The following is a 23284-nucleotide window of genomic DNA, read 5'->3' as shown; positions in this document are numbered from 1 at the left end:
GTGGCGACATTTTCAGGTCTGCAAATTGAACCCTGAGAGACTGACCTCCAAACCAGGTAAGACAAGGGTCCAAGCAGTGCTCCAACTGGATTTAACAATGCATACTGGAAGTTCTTAAATTGTATGAATCAAGACAAGATTACTCTTGCTGTTAAAAAAGACTGCTGCATTTTAGAGTATGGGAAAAGACTGTTCACAAAGAATGAAAGGGCAACCAGCCAGCACCAGTACATAAGACAAAAGCTGAGAGAGCTTGCTAGGCTGATGCTAGCAGCGGAAGAAGTTACACCTGTGAAGACAATGAGAGAGCTTATCAAACCGGAAAACTACAAACACACTGTTACAGCTGCAAGACACGTGGCTGGGTTAAGTGATGAAACTGGACAATTTGACCGTCCATCTTACGCTCGCAAAGTTGGACACAACTTGCATTCTTTGGCCATGTTTATAAAATCTGAAGGCTTGAAAAAAAAGATAAGGAAGCAGTTCAAAATGCACAACTATACAAAGAGAGTTGGAGATTTGACATAGCAAGCCAAGCTCTAACTCAAATTAATCAGTCCAAATGGAATGCTCCTCAACTCTTGCCCTTCACAGAGGATGTCCTGAATCTCCATTCTCATTTGTCTGCAAAACAGCAGAACCATTTGAATGCCCTGAAAGAAGAGCTTTCATCCCAGAACTGGAAAGACCTCACTAAGGTGACCCTGGCGCAAGTAATGCTTTTCAACCGCCGGAGGGAAGGAGAAGTGTCCAGAATGCCATTGACTTTGTATTTAACAAGAGATGTATCAGAGGCGCATGAAGATGTTAACTTAGCTCTCACGGAACTCGAGCAGAAGCTTTGCAAACATTTTATCCGGATAACAATAGTAGGAAAGAGAGGAAGGAAAGTCCCTGTTCTTCTCACTCCACTGATGAGGGAATCGCTTAATATGTTGATTGAGAAGCGAGAAGAATGTGGTGAAAGAAAATGGATTCTTGTTTGCGTTGCCAAAATCTGTCCATTACATCAGGGGTTGTGACTGCATAAGACAGTTTGTGCATGAATGTGTTGATGTCAAAAACTGCAAAGCACTAACCTCAATGAAACTGAGAAAACACATTGCAACTCTTTCAACCATTCTGAATCTCAAGACTACAGAACTTGATCAGTTGGCAGATTTTCTTGGATATAACGTTGACGTCCACAGAAAGCACTACCGCCTTCCAGAGGGCACTCTCCAGCTTGCTTAAATAAGCAAAGTTCTCATGGCACTAAAACAGGGACGGCTTGGAGAATACAAAGGGAAAAGTCTGGATGAGATTCACATTGATCCAAATGGTATTAAGTCTAAAATCCATTTTAGTCTTAGTGCACAATTATATGGTGAAAATATCACAGTATATTTTGAATTTTAACTGTTCAGATATGTGGATGTCATGTTTTTAATGTGGGAAGTTAAAGGAGCATAATGTAATAACAATTTGAATCAAGTACAGAGAATTCAGGTATGGTAGTAAGAAGTTGGCATACTCAGAACATTACATACTGGTGAAAAGAGCTAGAATTAACCGTAACCATAACATTTTAAGGTTAAGTATTTATATAAATTAGACCACATTTTTGAAGTGCTTTGGTATCCATGTGCCGGGAGAGTTCATCACAAGTTTTAGCTTTCCAACTCATGCCTATTGTCGATTACCATTTTAGAGACTGTTGATATTGACACAGAGATGCAGATGGCGGATGAATCCATGGAGCGATTGTTTTTCTTAATGCGTTATGATCTGATTTATTAGATATGAAAATGTATGACCCAATGCATGTTGATTTGGACAGTTGAATGCCTGTAGATTTCACTAGTTCTCACCATTTTACTTAGTATGCATGATAAACATCCTAGTCTTGACAGTTTTATTGACAATTAAGGTTAGTTGATCTAAATGTTTTCGGTGCCTACAGAACATGCCAGTATGCCAGAAACACAGAGGTCTGAAGATGGGGACAGTGTGACCTCCCTGCAAGAATGTGATGACCAAAACAAAGGCAAGCTCAAGAGGAAGTCAGCAAAAAAAAGAGGCGAGTTCAGAGAAATCATAGACTGTTTAGAGGAGATGTAATAGGTGGCATCGTAAAGATTCTGATTTATCTGTATTATAAAACCTTCTGTATCTAGGTGCCCATACTCCAGGAGCACAAGGTTCAGGAGATGCTTGCAGGGAAGACCCACTATCATGTACTTCCACAAGGGATGACCAAAGCACAGACGAGACTGGAAAAAAGAGAGGTGAGCTTAGCAAAATTAAGGAGATTGATGGTGAGTTTCTTGTTGGGCATTTCACGTGTGGACTTAATGGTTAGAACAGAGTAAAGTGATCAGTGATTGGAATCATCTGAACGAATGATAAAAGCTTTGTATGTCTACTTAGGTAACCAAACTTCTGCGAAACGAAGCTGGATGCCAGAGGAATCGGCTGCCGTAGAAAAGCATCTGAACAACTTCATAGTGATGTAGAAAGTTACAAGAAAAATGGACTGTCAGCGCTGCACCTCAAGCCCTAAGAAATAGAGACTGGAAAGCAGTAACATTTTATATGAAAAACCATATTTGTTCCCTAAGAAGGAAAATGTGGGGGGGGTTCCAATGAAGTGTTTGTTATCTTTGATAAATATTTTTTTTTGGGGTGGGGGAGTGAAATGTACAGTACAAATGATATTGACATTCACAATGTCCAGCGATGGGTAAAATTGTAAAATGTTGAGGTCCTGGTACAAATGCCCCTGGTGCAGTTGAAGTTGTTCTGTTACATATCAGCTAATTTCATGTGGGAGGGAGGGAGGGATCTTACTTTGTAGGAATACAGTCATAACACTGGTTTAATAAGTTCATAAATGGTAAAAAAAAAAAAAAAAAAGTTCAATAAATGTTGTGAACAAATTAATGAAATTAGTGTTTTGTGAGTACTGCCCAGTCTACCTAATGACGGTTTCTGACTGAGGTTAACTACACAGTGACTGATCTTGACTTGATGTTCAAGAGGTTGGTTATTGTTGAGGGAAAAGAGCATGGGAGACTAGATGCCGGATGTAGAAGTTGAAATAAAAATGTAAATCACGAAGTCCTGCCCTTTCAACTACCAATCAAGGACAAAATACGAAAAACATTTGTCTTGTGTACCAAAGTTGTAAATTATGTTAATTTGAAGTGATATTTGTGATTAGGAACTGCACTTTACATTCCCTGATTTTTTACAGAGGTAGAGTATGTGTGTGTGTGTGTTAATGTGTGCATGAGTGTGTGTGAGTCAGAGAGAGATAGATAGAGATAGAGACCAGTTGTTGTTACATTAAGGATATGTTTACGTTTCTGCTGTACTGTATTAGTCATTATTGTAACTAATACTTTATTGTAAGACTGTAGTTGAGCAATATAATTGTTAGTTTTGCACTGTAGTATTTTAATTCTATTTAAAACTCAAGATGATATTCTTTTTTTGTTCACCGTGCCTGCGATCTGAGATGCGATTACTTTGCAAAGTGGTTAGTAAATACAGACTGTTCCTGGACCACCAAAATACTGTTGATGTTCTGCTGCACTTTCTATGTGCATTTGTGTATCGCTTTGGATAAAAATGTGTGCTAAATGGATTTTTTTTTTTATGTATTAAAAGAGCAAATGTTCCTTTGAGAGCCCAATCAATATTCATCACTTCAACAATCATCACAGGTGAACTTAATCAATATTAATCACTTTCCTGTAAAGAACCCCCGCCAAAAATTATTGGCTTCTGGTGAAAATGTGTGGATTTTTCATGAATATAAATGTTTGGTACTTCCTCAAATTTTCGAAATAATACATGACCCCGACCATGTGTCATGCATGACCCCTCTTTGTGATACGTCAGCAGAGTATCTAAAAAATTACGCAAAAAAAAATAAGAAAAAAATAAATAATATAAAATAAACCAAATAATAATAATAAAAAAAACTTCTGCAATTTCTTGAGGTTTTGTTGTTTAGTTACTCTTTATGTGTGAGTGTCGAGTCTCACCAGGATCTTGGTGGTGTAGGCTGAGTTGATGGAGATGCTGTTGACCAGCAACTCCAGAATACTTGGCGGGATGGCATCAGGCTCTGGAACATTCTTGTAGTGGGTGTCTCCTATGTAGGCCTGCACCACCGTCATGCGGTTCATGGTCAGTGTGCCTGTCTTGTCGGAGCAGATAGCCGTGGCATTGCCCATCGTCTCACACGCATCCAGGTGGCGCACCAAGTTGTTGTCCTTCATCATTTTCTGGAGGGATGGAAGAGGTGGAGGAGAGAAGGAAGGGGGAGAGACACTTTCTATTACATGATTTGGTTGCGTAACCACGTACATTTCAATAACAACATTCCTCTCAAAGATTGCGCTAGCTGCCTTCAACACATCAGGCTAATCACACGCTCATGCCTGCTCTCTTCTTCCACACAGCGAGGGCCTTCAGGATGCTTTCCACAGACCAATAATAACAGAACAAACAGATAAGGAGGCAGTTCAAAAATAAAACACCCAGGGCCTCATTTATAAACATTGCGACCGCAGCTTAATCTGCGCCTTTGCCCAACCGCAAATAGCGCACGGTGTATTTCCGCATTTTGCGTGGTATTTATCAAACCAAAGCCTCGTCAGGTAGCATGACGTTGTCATACTCATAATTCTAGTCAGAATGAGTCTGATAACTCTCCGTTGGGATATGAGTATGGGGCGTGTTTCAACCGAACTCGTAAAACAAATGTCTCTTCGCTCAATTGGATAAACCTACAACCAATCAGAGCAACGTAATATGTTGTTTGTTAAAAACAAATTCAACCCAAGCGCTCTTTGGTGACATGGTTGATTACGTTACTGTTGATCATCTGTCCATCATCATATAAAGCCCGCCCTGATAATTTCATTGGTCCGAACAGCTCCTGTTCGGGTATAGTTTTTCCGCAACCGAGCTACTCCAGACCCAACTTCCCGACCAATTTTTTTTTGTGGGCGGGGCTACGTTGGGCTGGCAGCCAGGCTACTCATTGGGCAATCAGCGCCTTACTCCGCCCTTTAGTGTTAAGTAGCGCGCCGTTAAAAGACGGGAGAAATCGCCTGCATGTTACTGCCACCATGGCTGATTCGAGGAAAAGAAAAAGAAGGTTCAGCGAACAGGATATAGAAATATTGGTTCACAAAGTTACAGCTAACATTAAAATGTTACAAGTAAGAAATACACCTCTCCTCCCATCTCTTTGCGGTACACACCCATTTTCCCTTATACCCTCCCAGGAGCGGTAATCTGCGTTTTTACTCAAGTGCGTTGCCTTTGTAATTACGGTTTTATGTCTTTACCTGCTATTTTACGCTGAAATGGGCGCAATCCTGTTAGTAAACGAGGCCCCCAGTGTGACCACGGTCAAATATGAGCAATCATGCAAGAGTAGTGCGTACCACACACAAAAAGCCTACACCAGTGTAGCTGTGTTTTTGTCTGTTTGAGTGTAGTCGTATCTCTTTGTATCTGTACTTCTTTGCGGCGAGTGGTAGCTCACCTTCACAGAGTAAGCCAGAGAGATGGTGACAGCAAGGGGCAGGCCTTCAGGTACAGCCACGACCAGCACAGTCACCCCAATGATGAAGAACTTGACAAAGTACTGGATGTAGATGGGTGTGCACTCCTTGAGCCAGGGGCGGCCCTGGACGCCGAAGGTGTCCACCACGAAGTAGAGGATGAGGATGATGACCGTCACAGCCGACATGATCAGACCTGGAGGGGCAGCCCGGACATAAACCAGCAAAGGTTGGTGGACTATTTTCCTTTTTTGAAAGACTATAGAATTTGTATGGTGTTTGTGTGAGTGTGTGTTTTTGTGTGCATTTGTCTTTGTGTGTTTGTGAGAGAGAGTGTGTGTGTGTTTGTGAGCCTCCATTTATCGTACCAGCCTTCCCAATCTGCACGGCCAGCCTGGTCAGTTTGCCCTGCAGCACGGACTTCTCCTTCTTGGTGACCCGGACTTTCTTCACCTGCTTGACCTCCTCCTTCTCCTCCTTCTCCTCCGATTCGGCTGCCTCCTCGCTCTTCAGGGGCTGGATCTCCAGGGCGATGCCATCCTGAGTCTTAGCTGAGAAGAGGGGGGAAAAGGGGTACGGTGGGGGGGGGGGGCAATGGGATGATTAGAGATGTGAGGGGGAGATGAGCAGGGAGGAGGTGGGGATGGACAAATGTCAATGAATGAGTAAATAAAGTTGTTGTTTTTTGGGAGAGGGAGGAGGAGGAGGAGGCATGAAGGAGTTTGGTGGGGGAAAGGTGGAGAAGGGGGTTATGTCCAGGTTTCAGGAGGTTAAGGTTTCAGTGTGGGATCGAGTCATTCCAAGAAAAGAGGGAGAAGGTTCAAGTTTGGGATGAAGGGGTAGAAAAGTAGAACAGAGATGGCAAAGGTTCAGTTATGGTCATAAAGACAGAAACCTCCAGACCAGAGGGGCTCAAGAAGCACCACAGGGTGAAACATCTAAACACATCCTGATCTGGTGATCCACAATTACAGCAGTAATCATCAACATGAAGCGTATTTGGGTATTTGAACTTTCGTAGCTAAAACCTAATCTGGTGACATGGAGAAAAAAAAAGTGTATAAATGAATGAGATTTGAGTTGAGTTGAGTTTGTGGTTGTTTTTTTTTTTTTAGGACAAGCAGTTAGTTATGAAAAAATACTGTTGCAAAGAATAAGCACATAAAAAGACTTCACCAGAAAAGGCATAGACAATAACAGCTTTCATTGTAAACTAACCCTCAAGTAAAGAGACATTTTGTCATTCAAAATTGAATTCACCACAGCGCAATCCAAAATAAATATTTGTGATAGTAATATAGTGTGTGTGTATGTGTACCTGTGTGCGTTTACATGTGTATGTGTACTATTGGATGTAATCAGTGTCAGTGTAAGCATTCACCACATACCTGATACGGGGGAAGCTACTCTGGTGATTTGTAGCAAGCATGGAATGAATAAGGCACCTTATAGTTTGATAGATAACTAGAGAGCATACAAGTTCTGGGGAAATTGTGAGGGTGTGCTTGCGGCTGCCCCAGCTGCCCATACTCTCCTGGTGTTTACATATTTCAAAAAGCATTTAAGTGTATGACTACAGTTCTGACCATTGTGTTCCCTTGATAATAAGTTTGTAAAAATGACATGCATCACTCAGATGGAGGAGAGGTGATACTGGTTGGTTGGAAGAGAAGGAGGCCAAATGTAGCTCATGAAGATGCAGCGCTAGATAACTTATTAAATTGTAATCAGATATAAACAACTTGTTGGTTGCCCTATTATGTCCTATTATCCTCCTATTATCGTCCTATTATGTAATTTGAACGCCCTGAACGGCATCATTTGAGTAATGAGGGCAGCGCAGGCTTATTGATTACTTAAAAAACGTTAAGTTTCATTATGCATGATAGAGGAGCCTAGTTAGAGAAGGATTTAGCAGTTTTATTATTAGAAGCCTATTTTATTAATAATTTTCAGAGTAACCTCAAACCTTTCTTTTGTTTCTTTGACCTTACATTTTCTTTGAGAGCTTAGTGGTCTCGGTTTAACATCATTATTTATAGCAACATCATTACCGGACACTGTTAGCTCGCAATGTGGACAAAGAATGCCCCTGCAACAAAGTTGTAACTTGGTAACAAGTAGCCAGCTAGAAACCGACCAGAAGTTTGTAGCCATATAAAGGCCTATATATATAGGCTACTTGATTTGGCTGCAAGATTTGCTGATTTTGAGTGTCCAAGATATGATGGATTCTGATCTGTGTCAACAGTCTAGCCATGTAGCTAAGGCTTGTCCGGGAAGAGTGGATTTTTTTTGTACGGCAAGTCTGGAAGATCAATTTAGGCTAGTGCTACTTGCCCCAATGCACTGGACAAGTTATTAAAACTCAAACAAAATAAAATGCAATGTTAGGCCTACTTCACGTTATGTGCCACTCATTACGTCTATCGATTTTATTTGAGCGAATTCTGCATCAGTAAAACCACCAACCCAAGATCTCTACAGACCAGCTAATTTCCTGCTCAACACTTCAAAGGGGGGCTTATTACTTGAAAGATGACTTAGGCTATTTACGGTCGTCTCAGTTACACTATGAGGGGTGGGAAATACTGTGATTTGCTTAAGAAGGCAAATGGCTAGTAAAACATAACATTTCATAATAATTTCAGTAAATCAAGCAGCGCTGCAAGACCTAGTGAAATGTATATCCTACAGCAAAGCAAGGCTGAAGCAGGCTGACATTAATTATTTTCATGAACAGACAAAGTTTTGACATTGACAAAGTTTAGGCTGTGGCAATAAAGTTCAGGTTAGTAGTCAGATACTTTCACCTATTGAAAAACTTTTGAGTAAGGGGAAAGCCGAACATGTTCCGTCGCCGTTTGACTTCCTAAACAGCTGTGGAGATGTTTTTGTTAGCTACTCATTAGTGTCTCGGGTAGGCTACAGCGTTGCAGTGAGCCGCCACACTGATATGAAACCACAGGTAATGGTCATTTCACCAACAAATCGTTTATTAATGTCAAAATAAATCCTACAACAAAAACGTATTTGTGAGGAATGTTTATTTCAACGATTAAAAACAGATGCATCATGACCACTGTAGTATGTGTTGCCCAAGCAACAGAGGCTAATGTCATGATGCTAATGCTTCAGTGAAATAGTAGACTACCGTTTCCGAAAGTAGATGTGGGCCTACTTACTTAATAAATATCAGCTAATATTGTACATTACATTTCACAATTATGTTTCACATCACAAAGTAAAATGATTAAATATCACCCTGGCCTCTTTGTTTGTGGCGTTTCTGCAGCTGCCTTGCAGACTAGTATCCCCCAAGTTAACAGATGCGAAACTAATGTTCTGCTAGAGATAGTCGCGCGAGTTTCGTGACGTTAGTGACGTTAGTGGCGTCAGTGACTGTGGCTAGCAAGTTAGCCACCGTTAGCTTCACTTTTCGCCACAAAAACGTAATTTCTACTTAAACCGTGCAATTGAACGTAAATCCCAATACAACCAACGCAATCGCTACCGAGACAAACCTTTTGACATCGCCGTTGTCTATGTAGTCCAAATATTGAGGCATCCTTAGGGGGGCGAAAAGAAACAATAAATAATAAATAATATATATGTGAGATAACAATGGTTTGTGCTCGCCGAACGCAAGCACACCCCAATTAGGTTTGCGTATAAACAGGCGAAATGTGTGCATATTTCATTTGATAAGGCATGCACACAGGCAGGTGTTATGTGTGCTTCACCTGCCTGTGCGCATGCCTAGATATCTACCAAACAGTTGGACGTAGTGTTCGTGTAGGCATAGGTCTTATGTATTTGAGGCATATGTCAAGTGTAGTGTACACAACATGCACACGCTGTGGACACATCGTAAAAATACGTGTGCACATTGCCACCGCAACGCCTATGTGACGTGTGTAACGTCTGTGTGTTCATTGTAAGTCTATGTAAAGTGCTTGTGTGCATTCAGAGGTTTGATATCATTGCGCAGGCGCTAGTGAGCAATTAGCATATTAACCGGTGTCACGTATTACACCTCAGTGTACCTGTGTGTGTGCGTGGCAGAGGGGGGCAGGGCTGTGTGTTTGTTTTTCGTACAGAAACATCCCATCAGCATCTAAGACTAGCTCTGTCTGTAGTTGCAGCGCTGTTGTGTTCCATCTGAGCATGCAGCATGTTACCTGGCTAGCTAGCTATCACACTTGGTCATACGATGAGTAAGACTTCAGAAAGTGTCAACACTGTTTTGAGTTTTCAGTATATAGATGAAAATGTGTAGGAATACTTTTGTACCTGATGTTCTACGTCACAGCAACAACGTTTGGTGTGAGGACTAGAAAATGCTTCCAAAAACCATTAACATGTGTCTTGTATAAATGGCTACATAGTACAGACTTCATTTGTGTACACAAACAGTTCATGATCCTATGTAGAATTTCCAAAGTTTGAATAACATAAGGACACTTATGTACAGTATAGGCTATACACTGTAATGTCTGGCAATATAATGAAACGTAACAGTGTCCTGAGCCAGCTAGGAGGGTTAGTGTTACGATGTGGACAGTTTCATTCAGTATTTTGTTTATTTTGTTGTGAGCTCTGCTACTGTAACAGTGGAAATTCCCCCGGAAATCAGTGAAGGTTTACTCTACATCGGCTTAAAGAACTACATTAAGGACCTGCAACACTGGAACGATCCACCAATCAGGACACAGAAACCCAGCAGAACAAGAACCAAGGGCACATAGCAGCGGCACGCTGACTGGGAGATTGGACTGACTGACGGACCACTGACGGACAGCACTCAACAGACCAGCACCAAGAGACCACGACAGAGAAGAGGGGTGGGGGGGGGGCGAGTGTGTCACAAAAAAATCAACCATCCAACAGACAAATTAAAAACCAGCAACACAAAGCAAAAGGAACAAAACAAATTGAAATACGACCACCACATAAAGAGGGAGCGGGTGAGAGCAAAAAGGAGGTAGGAAAACTCTGGAAAATCTCTCCAGAAAATTTTTAATAAAGTGAAAGAGAGAGAAGGAAAGAAGAAAGAGAGAGAAAGAGGGTCAAACAGTGATTGTGAGGTAAAGATTTACAAGACAGCATGAAGTCCTGAGCAACACCCTAGAAAGAGGCAACAACAGTCAGAGAAACAAGGGACAGAAAGAAAACGGTTTAAAGGAAGAGATAAAACAGTAGATGAAACGGAACAACAGTTAACAGCCCACTGATGCTACAAGGGTGCAACTTCCACTTAAAGCCACATCCCAGACACTTAAAATAACATAGAACTCAACAAGAACTGACATTACTGTTAATTAAATAAAATATTGCTAAAAATAAACACAAAATGGCTTATCCCTGGTACTTTCTAGTCTTACTTTGGAGACTTGATGAAGCGGTCTGACTGAACTCCTTTGTGTTTGTAACACTGCGAGCGTGTGATGGGGTAGTCTCACTTAATGGCAGCTTTGACATCCAACAATGTTACACAGAGTAACATTTGCTATATAACATGGATAACATTTCAATTTTTGTGGCTGTTGCCAAAGTTTAGCATACAAATTAAAATCTAATTCCACTTTAGGACTATGAAGAACCCTGAAGTATAGAACTTCTTCTCATACAATGAGGCTTTTGACACAGCCAAACCCAGACCACCCATTTGTATGTTGTCTGTAGAGAATATGTTCTGGAGAAACTTTCTTCTGTGTCTGGAATAACATACTTATTCACAGCTACGGCTGTATCTGGAGAACAACAGAAGAAACCCCTGTTTAGCACATAGCTAACGCTGAGGGAAGAAAGGGGGGAGGACAAGGTGGATGAGGGGAGAGGGGAGGAGGGACAAGAGAAGAGGAGAGACCAGGGGAGAGGAGAGGGCAGCAGGGGAGAGGAGGAGAGCAGAAGACACCAGAGGAGGGGAGAGAGAGGAGGAGAGGGAGAGTAAGACGGAGCAAGAGAGCAGGGGAGTTCGGGAGAGAAGGAGAAACCAGGGTAGGAGAGCAGGGGAGAGCAGAGATCATGAGACGTTCTGTTTGTGGCAGATGCTCTGGCCCGCCAGGGTGGGGGGAGGTGTGTGCGTGCGTGTTTGTACATGTGTGTGTGTGTGTACATGTGTGTGTGTGTGTACATGTGTGTGTGTCCGTGGGGGGAAAGACAGCTTGTGGAGGAGGTCGGGTAAGCCCTATATCACACACTGCATGGATGTTCACAAATCACACCGTCCTTCAAAGTCAGACTAGTGCGGGTCATCGTCTCTTGCTAAAGCTAACCCTGGGAATTCCCAGACTAGTGCTGCTGTCCCCCGACTGAACACTGAAGCTGCTCGGTGGGCTGGTCACAGGCTAGGTGAGAGTTGCACCCTTTTCACAGGTAAAGCGAGAGAGCCTCCCCTTTTCAGCAAGCGGAGGGAAGAAGCGAGAGAGAGTGAAACAGAGAGAGAGCGGGTGAGACTGACACGAGACTCCCAGACTGCTGCTGAATGGTGGGGAGGGAGGGAGGGAACGAGAGAGGGAGGGAGGGAAGGGTTACCTTTGTTGCGATTTTCGGGGGTTCCTTGTTTTTTACCTGTTCAGACAGAGAAAAAGTGCGGAATGCTGATAACATGGCTTAAATTAAATGTAAAAAAAAAATCATAGATAAACCAAAAGAACACAAAAAACGAAAACAAAACAATACAAACATACATGTGCGTGTGGGGGTAAGAACAGGCCATCTGAGGACAGAGCTGGCTTGCACTCTTTCTTATCGCAAAGCACCCATCATTAGTTTACTGTGGTACCGGTAGTAGAGTATGTGAGGGACTAGGTGAGGGTGGTAGGAGGAGCAGACACCCTCAGACAGGCTAACTCAGACACACTCCTGAAGCCTGTCTCTCTGTGATTGATGTCAAACACCACCAGCAGGTGTTTCTCTCACGTCTGCCTGAGTGCAATGTGTTTGTGTGAAAGCAGGAGGTGTGTGCCTGGAAATGGATTTGTGTACAAGTGCAGGGCACATGCACGTGTATGTGTTACCAGCAGTTGTCAGATAAGTGGAAGAACGCCCTGTAGCCTTAGGCCTCAGACAGTTTGTCTCTACTCTCTCTGTGTGTGTGTGTGTGTTTTTCTGTAAGTGTATGACATCCCAGGCAGTGTGCTGGGCTTCATAAGACAGCAGAATCTGTTTTGTGTCTTTGTGCTTTGAGCTGGCATGTATCCTTGCTTCAGCCGACACCCAGTCTAAACACATTGTGTTCATTGTTGTCATCAGTTGTGTGCAGGATAGGCACATTGTTGCTTGTTTAAAAATGTTTTGACACAAGGTCACATTTTTACAGTAGTAAACTAATATAGCTATTTGTGATATGAACCTATTTGTGATGGTGCTCCATAATTTCACTGACATACAACCATTATATTTAGTTTCATAGTTGCAAATAATGAGAAGCCAATCATAATGGACAGTTCATTTAAATTTGCCTCTCCTACCTCTGAGTTGGCTCATTCAACCCCCTTAGAATGAATGCCTTGAGAACTGAAATTGTAGCCGAAAAGCTCTTACCAAACAGAAAATAAAAATTATATATACGGTTAAGGGTTAGTACGACCCGAAAACAATAATAAAAGTAACATAGGTCTTTAGGCAACTAAAAACCCTCTAAGTTGGCCTGAGACATTCAGCATGCTGTATCATGTCTACGGCTCGTATAAACCTCAATCCAACATGAACCACAGTGCCCCAAGAAGTTCAGAAATGTAAAAGATGCCACCTCCTGTTACTGTGCATCTTCACGCAATCTGTTTTTTCATGGATTTTCATGGATTTGATATCAAAGAGTTTTAATGTGTGTGCTACAGATTGGATGAGGTAAAGAGACATAAAAAGTGAAAAATGACAATAGTAGTGGTTTTTGACAATGGGGCATAGTTGAGACAAACTACTACTGTTTCCTCAATGACGATTAGAGAGAACTGCTCCTAAGAAGGAGAGCTTGTTTACACCCTCTTGTTCAAGGTACAAAAGGAAAATAGGATAAAGCAAAGAAAGATTAGATCTTTTTTTTAAGATGCCTAGAGACGTCTCAGGAGCTGGAGGTATTGGAACCATGTTTAAACAGTTCTAGATTGTAGGGAAAAATATAAAGATTTTTTTTTTTCCCAATGGTGATGACTTTTTCTCATGCTTCTTCATCTTCTCTTAGTCCAAACCAAGCTGGGGGGTACATCCCCCCCAACAGAACCTTAAAGAACCAAAACCATTTTCACGCTGCACACAAGACCTTGTCAGTGACAGACAGTAACCCATGAAAAGTTGACCAAGCTTAGCTCAACAATGTTACAACCACAGTTTAACCAAGGTAAGACCATGGTACAACCATGGTACGACCACGGTTAACTGGTGTTTTGGGTTGGTGTTTCGTTTGCCTCTTACTTTTCTTGACCTTCTTCTCCTCGTCGCTCTCGCCGGCGCCCAGCAGAGTGAAAATGATCCCCGTCTGGGAGTTGAGACCCACCGCCGACACCAACATCCTGCCCGAGCCCTCCATCACATGGGTGCCTGAGAGAGAGAGACCAGGGATAAGGGATGAATGAGAGGAGAAGACACAAGAAAGGTCAACCTACACTACACAATGCCCTCCGAAGTTCTACAGTTGTTGCAAGCTGACATTGGGTGTAACCTAACTGTAACAGTGAGACAAAATAAAACTGAACAGGGAATCTCACCAGACAGCAGCATCGGGTCCTTCTCCAGGGACTTCCTGACTTGATCTGATTCGCCAGTCAGAGAGCTCTCGTCAATCTTCAGGTCGTTGCCTTGTATCAGGATACCATCCGCTGGCAGCAAGTCACCTGACAATCAACAATATTGAATATCAGTAACTTATGTTCTAAACACCGCCAACCTTTTCCTGTACTTCTAAAACCTATTGACTTGATTACAAAACTTGATGCTGGGATCTTGATATATTGGGTTTCTAGCTAAATGATTTATCTGGTATCCCTCTCTGTGGACAATACCCGGTTGTGTTCCATCTCGTTTTGGACCTGATATCGCTAACTGTACATGACTGACCTACGTCTGGTATGTAGGTCCTCCCTCTACCCTGGTTGTGGGGGAACTGATCACTTCCTGCCCCCCTCCAGGGCTGTGTTCATGCTAGGTACGTCTCTGGCTGCTCTTTAAACACATTTCCCACCCATATCCTGTATATGTATCAGTGTCGGAGCGTCTCATCTCACCATATTTGATCTGGGCGATGTCCCCCACCACGATCTCAGCCACGGGGATCTGGATGACCTGGCCTTTGCGGATGACGGTGAACTTCTGCTCCTGCTCGATGCGGCTCTGCAGCCCCCGGAACTGCTTCTCCTTGGACCAGTCGTTGAAGGCAGTCACCAGCACCACGATGATGACCGAGAAGAGGATGGCGGCGCCCTCAATCCAGCCTGCCTGTGCCTCGCCCTCGTCCTCCGCGCCCGCTGCCGCCTGGCCGCACACTGTACACACACACCAGACCAGCAGGTGAGCAGCCCCACCACCACGCATAACCCCCCCCTTATGTAACCACTGCCCTGGACACTTACCCTAAATCTTAAAGACTATATTAGTGGTGACAGATGGTGGGACTGTAGACAGGCAACGTAAATATTAAGATGTTTTTGTAACTAAACCCAAATTCCTTGTGATTTCATATAAGATTGCCTGTTGTCTGTTCTGTTATACAGCCTATGTAGGACTGTCCAGAGGCAGAAAACCCATATCCCACTGCTGGAAACCTTTACTCCATGCTTGAATAAACTTGGAACAATTTTATCATTGCAGCCAACAATGTTTGGCCCATTCTTAAAGCAGGCCAGAACTCACGCTCGCTGTCGCCCCCGGGGGGATGGTAGAAGGACAGGCCCAGGGAGATGATGGCAGCGATCTCCAGGATGATGAGGGTGACATCCTGAAGAGCCTCCCACACCAGCTGAAGGAACGTCTTGGCCTTCTTTGGGGGGATGAAGTTCCTACCAAAAGATGTGTGGCGCTTCTCCAGGTCCACAGGGTTTCCAGAGAGACCTGAGGGAGGGAGGAGATTCCCATGTGACAATGGTGGTGTTGGTCTGATATTGAACATTATAATTTCTCTACCTTATACATTCAGACCGCAACTGTATCATACTGGAAATATTTGTAAAAAATCTTTGTTTGTCTCATAGCTTCCACAAAATCATCCTGAAGATGAAGTCCATTCCTGATTCAAGGGGTCTTTTTGGCATTTTTCTGTCCCACTGAAGGTCAGCCAATCCAAACCCAGCCTGGCCTGACACCAGGGGGGTTGGCGGCTCCAATATCCCCAGTGTCAGGCTCCTGTTGTGGCCACAATCTGCCACTTAATCCACAGCCAATGTGTTGGACTACAGCTTGACTGAACAAACATTGACCCGAACCAGAAACGTCCGTTCAAATTATTTTGTTCATTTTTTATTTAGTCTATTTTGACAGTCTAATCACCCTTTGATGTCACCAAATGAATCCTTAAAGGGGTGACTGACTGGTTTTTGGGGTATTTCACCCTGTTCCTTACTGTTCCCTCTCCGAATAGGGTATGTAACGTTGGTTTGGCTGAAAATGGCCCGGGTGCTGTTCTATGAGCCCTGATGCATCCAGTGAAATAGCCCCAGAATAAAGCACTAGGTTTTTCTCCTTTAATGGTATGCTCATGAATATATAGATGAGCTGCACGCTGATTGGTTGGTTTACAACGAGTGAAGATGCATGGCAAAGATGCAACACCAGTGTTTCCAGGTCCACAGTTTTCCCACCGAATTGGGCTACTTTTGAAGTGTTGCCGCAGGTTGAATTTTTTGTCCGCTGGTTCGGGTAGACCTATTTTGCGTGCAGATTACATGAATATCTTTTAATTAAAAATCCATATTTTAAATGAAATTATTTATTCCCAAATCCTACCAAACGGACTCCAGATCAGCACGTACACACATTGACATTGGACAAGCCCTCATACGCACACGCACTGTGCGTGTGCACACATGCCTAATGCTCTCAGTCTCCTGAGAAAACTTCCTGAAAACTGCTCTTAATGCTGGCATACTAAACATTTGGTGTTACTTTGTAGATATTACAATACATTTGGCAATGAAAGCAATGCTGTTGGACTTTAAAAGCAGTGTATATGGTTTGGCAGGGGCATATTTTTAGTTCTGATATTGGGCTGGTTTTGATTGGCCATTGGGCTGGTTTTGTCACACAGACCTGGCAATCCTGCGCAACACGGCCAACAGCACTCACTGAAACGTCGAAGGTGGAGACTTGAAATAAAAACGTACAAATATATCTATTGTGTCTAAACAACACTGTTTTCAACAGATTTACTAGATATCAAATGACATTATTACGTTATGCTGGCTAATTGTTTCTAGCCTGGCTCTGCCCTCCTACGTACTTCCGCTCAATTTTGATTTTGCTCTGTACTAGGTCTGGCCATTCGGTACGTAAATCAGATTTTGCAGGTTGATTTTCTACCGGCAAATCAGCGAACAGAGGGAGTGGCTGAGAACGATGACGTTGATGTAATGCGCTAGTTTGTGTTGTAGTTCCGTGATGGCTGCGAAGAAATATGCGAGTAAAGCCATTCGGTCCGTTGTGGCAACACATCTATAAACTAAAGCCGGAGAAAGAACAAGTTTTGCAGAGTTTTGTTGGTGGCCATGATGTTGTGGCCCTCCTCCCCACGGGGTTCGGGAACAGTTGGATTTTCCAGCTACGGTAGCTAGCTTTGTTACAGTAGTGGTGAAGGAATTGGCTAAGGCGAACGCTAGCGATTGGTTATGGCAGATCGCAGTGGCTCTAGGCAGATCCAATAGTTTTAAACTTCAACAGAGTACCCGCCTCCACTTGTCAATGGAGCGAGGCCAGATTCTATGTACAAACGAAATGTACGAGAGTCTGGTAAGGACCAGTTGTTTCCACTTCTGTTCTCAAAGCAAACAGGATCGACTTAGGTGGGTTAAGTTAGTACTACAGCTTTGCAAACAAACTATCGTGATTCAACTCAGCTTCAGTTAGCTCTAGCTATCTTGCTGAAAAATAGATCTGGACAAACATGCATCTTGAATTGTAGATTTACATGACAACACGGGTTATTTATTTGAATGAAACACAGTCAGGATCATGAAATAACGTCATCCCCATTACCAATAAACTAAACATTCTACCGTTGCTAGATACAGGCAGGATACGTTAGCATTGCTAATAACTGTTAGCGACAACATCATACTAGTCTACAGCTTGCGGTTGTAGGGTTGCCAACTTTCTCAATCCCAAATGAGGGACACTTTCTTCCAGGTGCGCAGACACACATGCGCGCACATCAACAGCTGACCAACAATAACGGAAATCGCAAGCTTTCATTTGCCATAAACCTACTAATTTCAAACCATAGCTACTCCCTTGGATGTATTGTTCATAGTAATAGTCAAGACAATTATTACAAGTTTCTCCTTTTGACACACAATAACGCACCCTAACCCTAACAGAGCAGTGCAAAGCAAATTTAGGGGTGTGACAAAGGTACAGACCAGGGGTCTCATTTATAAAGCTTGCGTACGCACAAAACGGGGCTGAAAATGTGCGTACGCCACTTTCCACGCAAAGGTTGTGATTTATAAAAAACAAACTTGACGGGAGAATGTGCGGTCCTCCACGCAAACTCTGACCATCCCGTAGGCCTACGCACATTTTGAAAACTGTTGGAATTGGCGACGCAGATGACCGTACTGTAGTCAGACTGCAGAAATTGAATGTGGGAAGAACATTACTCGTAATATTTATATATTTTGTTTTCCTCACACATGTTTTTTTCATTCAATTTCATGATTATCATGAAGATTAGATCCAGCAGTGTTATTTGCGCTTGTACTGAGTGATTCTTGTTCCATAAACACCTTGTACAATCCAACTCAAATTTTAAATACAAATTCAGCACTTCCTCACCATCAGATTGTCCACTACGGGAGTTCAGGAGGGGGTCTTTCCCCGACTTCATGGAATACAGGATAACATCACATATCCTACCTTTATATAACTGCAGGACACAGTGTATAACTAAATATATTTATTTAATACTGTGCAAATATCCTCATATGTCAAAAACTGGAAATACAGTCGTCAAGCTCCCGTGCAATCGCTACACTCTACGTCCTAGTTATCAGTCCAGACTTTAATAGATTACTGTTCATAACAAAACGCTTTTGTTTTCAAATTGTATCTTGACTCGCAGTATCACTGCCACAGTTGACGCCACTCGCACAGTTTTTTTTAAATTGGTGATCTACCGGCCACCACATTTTCTGAGTTTTCAGGCTCCACCAATAGGCTAACAGTGTCTGAGAAGTTGTCATGCGCTATGATTCACCGTAAAGAACAATCGTATGCCAGGGTCATGATGAGATACTAGATTAGCATTCATGAGGTGCTTTGCATTGACTATTTATGGTTAAAAATGGGCGTGTTCAGGGCGGGGTACAATGCTGATTCACGTACGCACACTTTTGGGTAATCTGTGATTTATAAAGGGAACCTTGTCTACAGGTGTGCGTACGCACGGTTTTATAAATCTGAATTTTTGTGTGCGTACACCATTTTAGGCTTTTGGGCGTACGTACACTTTTGTAAGAATACTACGCACAGTTTTATAAATGAGACCCCAGAGCCCAAAAATTTGCAAAACGTACCGTAAAAAAAAAAAAAAAAGTGAGATTTGCATAGGAAAGAGGTGTCAATGGACTTTGGGGTTCACTGTATGTCCATTTTACCCACTGAATTGTCGTTATTCAACTGTGACAAGGTAAATTTGGTTCTGCAATCAATGACCCCTTTAAAGATATTATGCTGCAGGTGGGTCAGATGTCACCACTTTGATAAACATCTTTTAATTGCCTTTAAACAAGTTGTTATTATTTAAATAAATCTATTTCTCAAAAGAGATCTACATTTCCCCACATTAACACAAACTTGAAGGAGATACACATATTTACACAATACATAAGTACATACAGAAGCATTACATTTTGTGATTCATACACATAAATTGGCTGGTGGGGGACAGGGGTTGGCTACTGTTGAACTTATTTATTTCAGATTGAACCTCTCTAAGGGTGTTTACTAAAAGCAGGATTAAACTGCTAATCAATGTTGCGCTTGTTTAGCACTGGGTGAGGATTTGTGCCCAATCCCCTTCATTCATTCTCTATCTCCCTGGCCGTGTTATCTCTCCACTATTGATCTTGTTTACGGTAACCCTCAGAGTCATTGAAAGAGACTGGATACCGATAGACTGAAGCCAGCTTGCTGCTGCTCTGGTACACACTGGGATGGATCCAGAACCGAGACACTCGCTGGGCTAATAGTAAAACTACAAGCTGGCACTCTGAAGGTTTAGTGAAGGACAGAGTGGTTTAAATGAGGAGGGAAGGGAATATTAAGTCAAGAGAGACTGTATAAGGGAAGAACATTAAGTTGGGAGAGGGATGAGAGGAAATTCTATCAGATAAAAAGTGGTGGTCATAAGAGACAGTATATAGGAGGAGAGGATGTAAGTTAGTGAGGGAGAGAGAGAATATCTTCACAGCATTCCCTGGCATGTACTACGCTACCCTGTCAGATGTGATACCCAGCCTTAATTAACACTAGCCTCCCCTTTGGCTTGTTCAAAGCACCCTTCAACCAGTCACATCAACTTCCGGACGCTCCCACAACCCTACTAACTCACCGCCACTCAATGTCACTTCTTTAAAACTAAGACAACATATGGCTTGGCAAAAGATGGCCAGCGAGACTCTTTTACTTGGTTATGTGAAAGAGGAGGGAAGGAGAGACAAACGGACATGGAGGGAGGGGGGAAATAGGTCCAAAACAAAGCTTCTCTGCCAGACAGCCTCTTGTGGAGTATCTGTCCGGAGCGAGGAGCCAACGCCTGTGAGCAGCAAGTGATGGAAAGTGACAGGGTTCTCTCTGGAGAACGCGGGGGAAGTCTGCAGAGGGCGGCGTTATGCTGGGCAGCCAGTGATGAATGCCAACAGGGAGCGCTCACTCTTTCCTGGTGTCATTTCTTTCGTTTTCATTCCTCCGTTGTCTGAGTGGAGGGTGAGATAGCAGGGCAGGTACCGAACAAAGAGAGGAAGATGGATGTCGAAGGGAAGGAGGGGGGGAAAAGAAAAATTGACACAGAGAAGGAGAGAGATATCTAGACAGACAGATAGATACAGTGGATAGATAGATCTTCCCTGCGCCAAACTGAAGCTTGATCAAAGCTTGAGCACAGTACCTCTGTCTTCAAAAAGATCCTCTAGTAAATACTTGCTGTTTGCTGATTTACTACAGAGCCAAGACATTTGCAGCAATTTGTTTGTAAACTCTGCAAATGTTTGTCTCATGGTCATTTCTTGCTCTCTACAACAATGTCCATCCCTCTCTTTCTGACCCTGCTCTCTCCCCTCCATCCCTCCTCCATGTTACACAGACTGACTTCATAAATGTGCTGCTCCATATGGCAGCTCATTAGGTTACATAGCAAACCTATTGTCTCTCTCTCTTTCCCCTCTTTCTCCTCTTCGTAACCTTCCACTCACTTTGCTCCATCGTAATCTGTCCGTTTCTCACCAAGCCACCCAGTTACTTCTCAACATCATAGGTAATTACTGTCTTACACTCTGGTCATTACTAAACAGTTGAATTCTGTCAATTTTTATCTCTGTCCCTCACTTGTTCCATCAGGGAGAAGGACTTTGGAAGGCACGGTTTATAAACTGTCACAGAATACTGGGGACTGAGATTGCCCCTCTGTCTCTGCTCAGTGACCTATGAAGCCAAATATATTGTAGATATATCAACCCCTCCCTATTTCCCTCCACACCACTACTCCACCCCCCCACACCAGTCTTCCACCATTTTGCTGTTAATGATCTGTGCCACATTTTTACTGCAGGAGAGTCGAATGATTGGTGTGTTGTGACATGTTTAAAATGGGCTGAGAATTACACCAAGGATATCAGAAGCTTCCTAGTAGAATAACTGAGGGGTTAAATCTGAAGGTTTTTGGCTGTGACACAAAAGCAGACGTCTCTTAGCTGTCAGTGAGACATGATCTACTGATCTTTGTTCCACTGTACAGATTGCCACTCCACGGTGCAGACTACCACAGCTACAAGTAACCTTTCAGAAGACTTAGATGGACAGGTCACACTCATGTACTGCACTCATTTAGATGCTGGTAGAATAGATTATTCTGGGAGCATAGCATCACAGGTAGCATCACAGGCAGGAAGCATCACAGGAGCATCACAGGTAATAGTCTGTGTTGTTATGGGGAGTGTGTTATCTCCTTGACTGGAAAACAAATAAACCAACTCATGAACCAAATGTTGCTGAAATACAGAGCATCGTGTGGTTGCAGAATCGTGTGGTTGCAGAAAGTAAGACAAACACCAGGCCCTGAAGTTAAGTTTTATCACACTGCAGGACACAATAATACTGACAACATTTGAGAAAACGTTCAACAGTCTATTTCTACATCATGTTGGCACCCGAAAGTCCAGGCATCAGCATGCAAACAAGTACACGCCTGCCATCACCAAAACTGTTTGAGCTAAAAATGGACAGGTTTGCCAAAGTCTGTTGATCTGTGACTGCCAGCGAGTGGCAGTAAGCCGGTGGGGAGAAACCCGATGGAGAAGCACCACGGGAACCCTCAGCCCTGGGAGAACATTCATCCTGCTTCTGGAATCCCCTCAGACAGCAGGCTCCTCTGCCCTGGGAGGGGAGTCAAGGTGACTGATGGTGTGAGGTTAGGGATGGGAACAATACACACTTGTTTGTGAGGAGCAGTAGCGACTGGTCATTAGGTGCAGGTGGGGCAGTGCCCCTTGTTGTCAACAGAATTTATTTCTCGAAGATTACTTCGTATAATTTATCTATGAATATAGCACCTTTCTAAATTGCGTATCATTCATTTGTGTTAGGATGTTATTTCATGTTAATTGGTCCCTGCCTTGCTGCTTCAGACTGAGTTCTGCCGATTCGAGTTTGCTGTAGTATGCTAGCCACTAGGCCATAGGCTAATTGTGAAGGTGGGGTTCTGGTGGGGCAAGCCCCTCTCTCACAATGCAATGTACATTGGACGTGGGAAAGTATTAATATGCATGCTCAGAATGTAATGTAATGTGGATCACATGAATTTGATGCCAAGTGGGGCTGAGAGCCGGTAGCCCCACTACAGCGTCATTGCGTACTTCAGACCTGATTGGCTGTCTGTCTGTCTGTCGCCAACATTAGTCAGCAAGAAGAGCAAGGAGGGTAGATTGTCTTAGCTAGCTTGTTAGCTTTACAAACGCCAGATAACTTGAGAAAACGAATCAAGTGGATTTCATACTTGAGCACCGGTTAAATACCCTTACATATACCCTATAAACCCTTCATTTGGAGGAAAAAGTTGAAGTAATGTGGAGTATTTTTTTGGAAAAAAAACGGTTAGCATAAAAAAGGCACCTTTCTCTTCAAGTGAGCTCTCAGCCTTGGTGAGTAAAAACATATTTTATCATCATGCCTTTGTGCTGCTGGTCGGTGCATTGGTCATATTTTTGGGGTCTGGATTGATAGATATAGATGGTGATGAGTGTCAGTGTGTCCATGCTTATCTATTAAGGTTGTTGTCATAGAACGGATCTGTA

At 43.0% G+C, this 23284-nt stretch overlaps 1 protein-coding gene across 2 annotated transcripts in view; it reads right to left on the bottom strand.

The window, feature by feature from the left end:
* Positions 1–23284, bottom strand: part of LOC146274054 (plasma membrane calcium-transporting ATPase 1-like) — a 101822-nt gene that overhangs the window by 38258 nt on the left and 40280 nt on the right. Inside the window, exons 3-10 of one of the 2 annotated variants that reach the window (XM_084704182.1) lie at positions 15420–15617; positions 14795–15052; positions 14279–14404; positions 13986–14111; positions 12105–12140; positions 5936–6118; positions 5549–5763; positions 4035–4277 (exon numbers count right to left, since the gene is read on the bottom strand). In XM_084704182.1, coding sequence (XP_084560308.1) covers positions 4035–4277; positions 5549–5763; positions 5936–6118; positions 12105–12140; positions 13986–14111; positions 14279–14404; positions 14795–15052; positions 15420–15617 — 1385 coding nt within the window. The remainder of the gene's footprint in view (positions 1–4034; positions 4278–5548; positions 5764–5935; positions 6119–12104; positions 12141–13985; positions 14112–14278; positions 14405–14794; positions 15053–15419; positions 15618–23284) is intronic. The other variant, XM_084704183.1, reaches the window with a different exon arrangement.

The sequence above is a fragment of the Hypomesus nipponensis genome, chromosome 9 (genome assembly GCF_054491055.1).
Source record: "Hypomesus nipponensis isolate SF chromosome 9, ASM5449105v1, whole genome shotgun sequence".
Lineage (NCBI taxonomy): Eukaryota > Metazoa > Chordata > Actinopteri > Osmeriformes > Osmeridae > Hypomesus > Hypomesus nipponensis.
The sequence above is the reverse complement of the archived record's forward strand: the minus strand, read 5'-3'. Positions and strand labels throughout refer to the sequence as shown.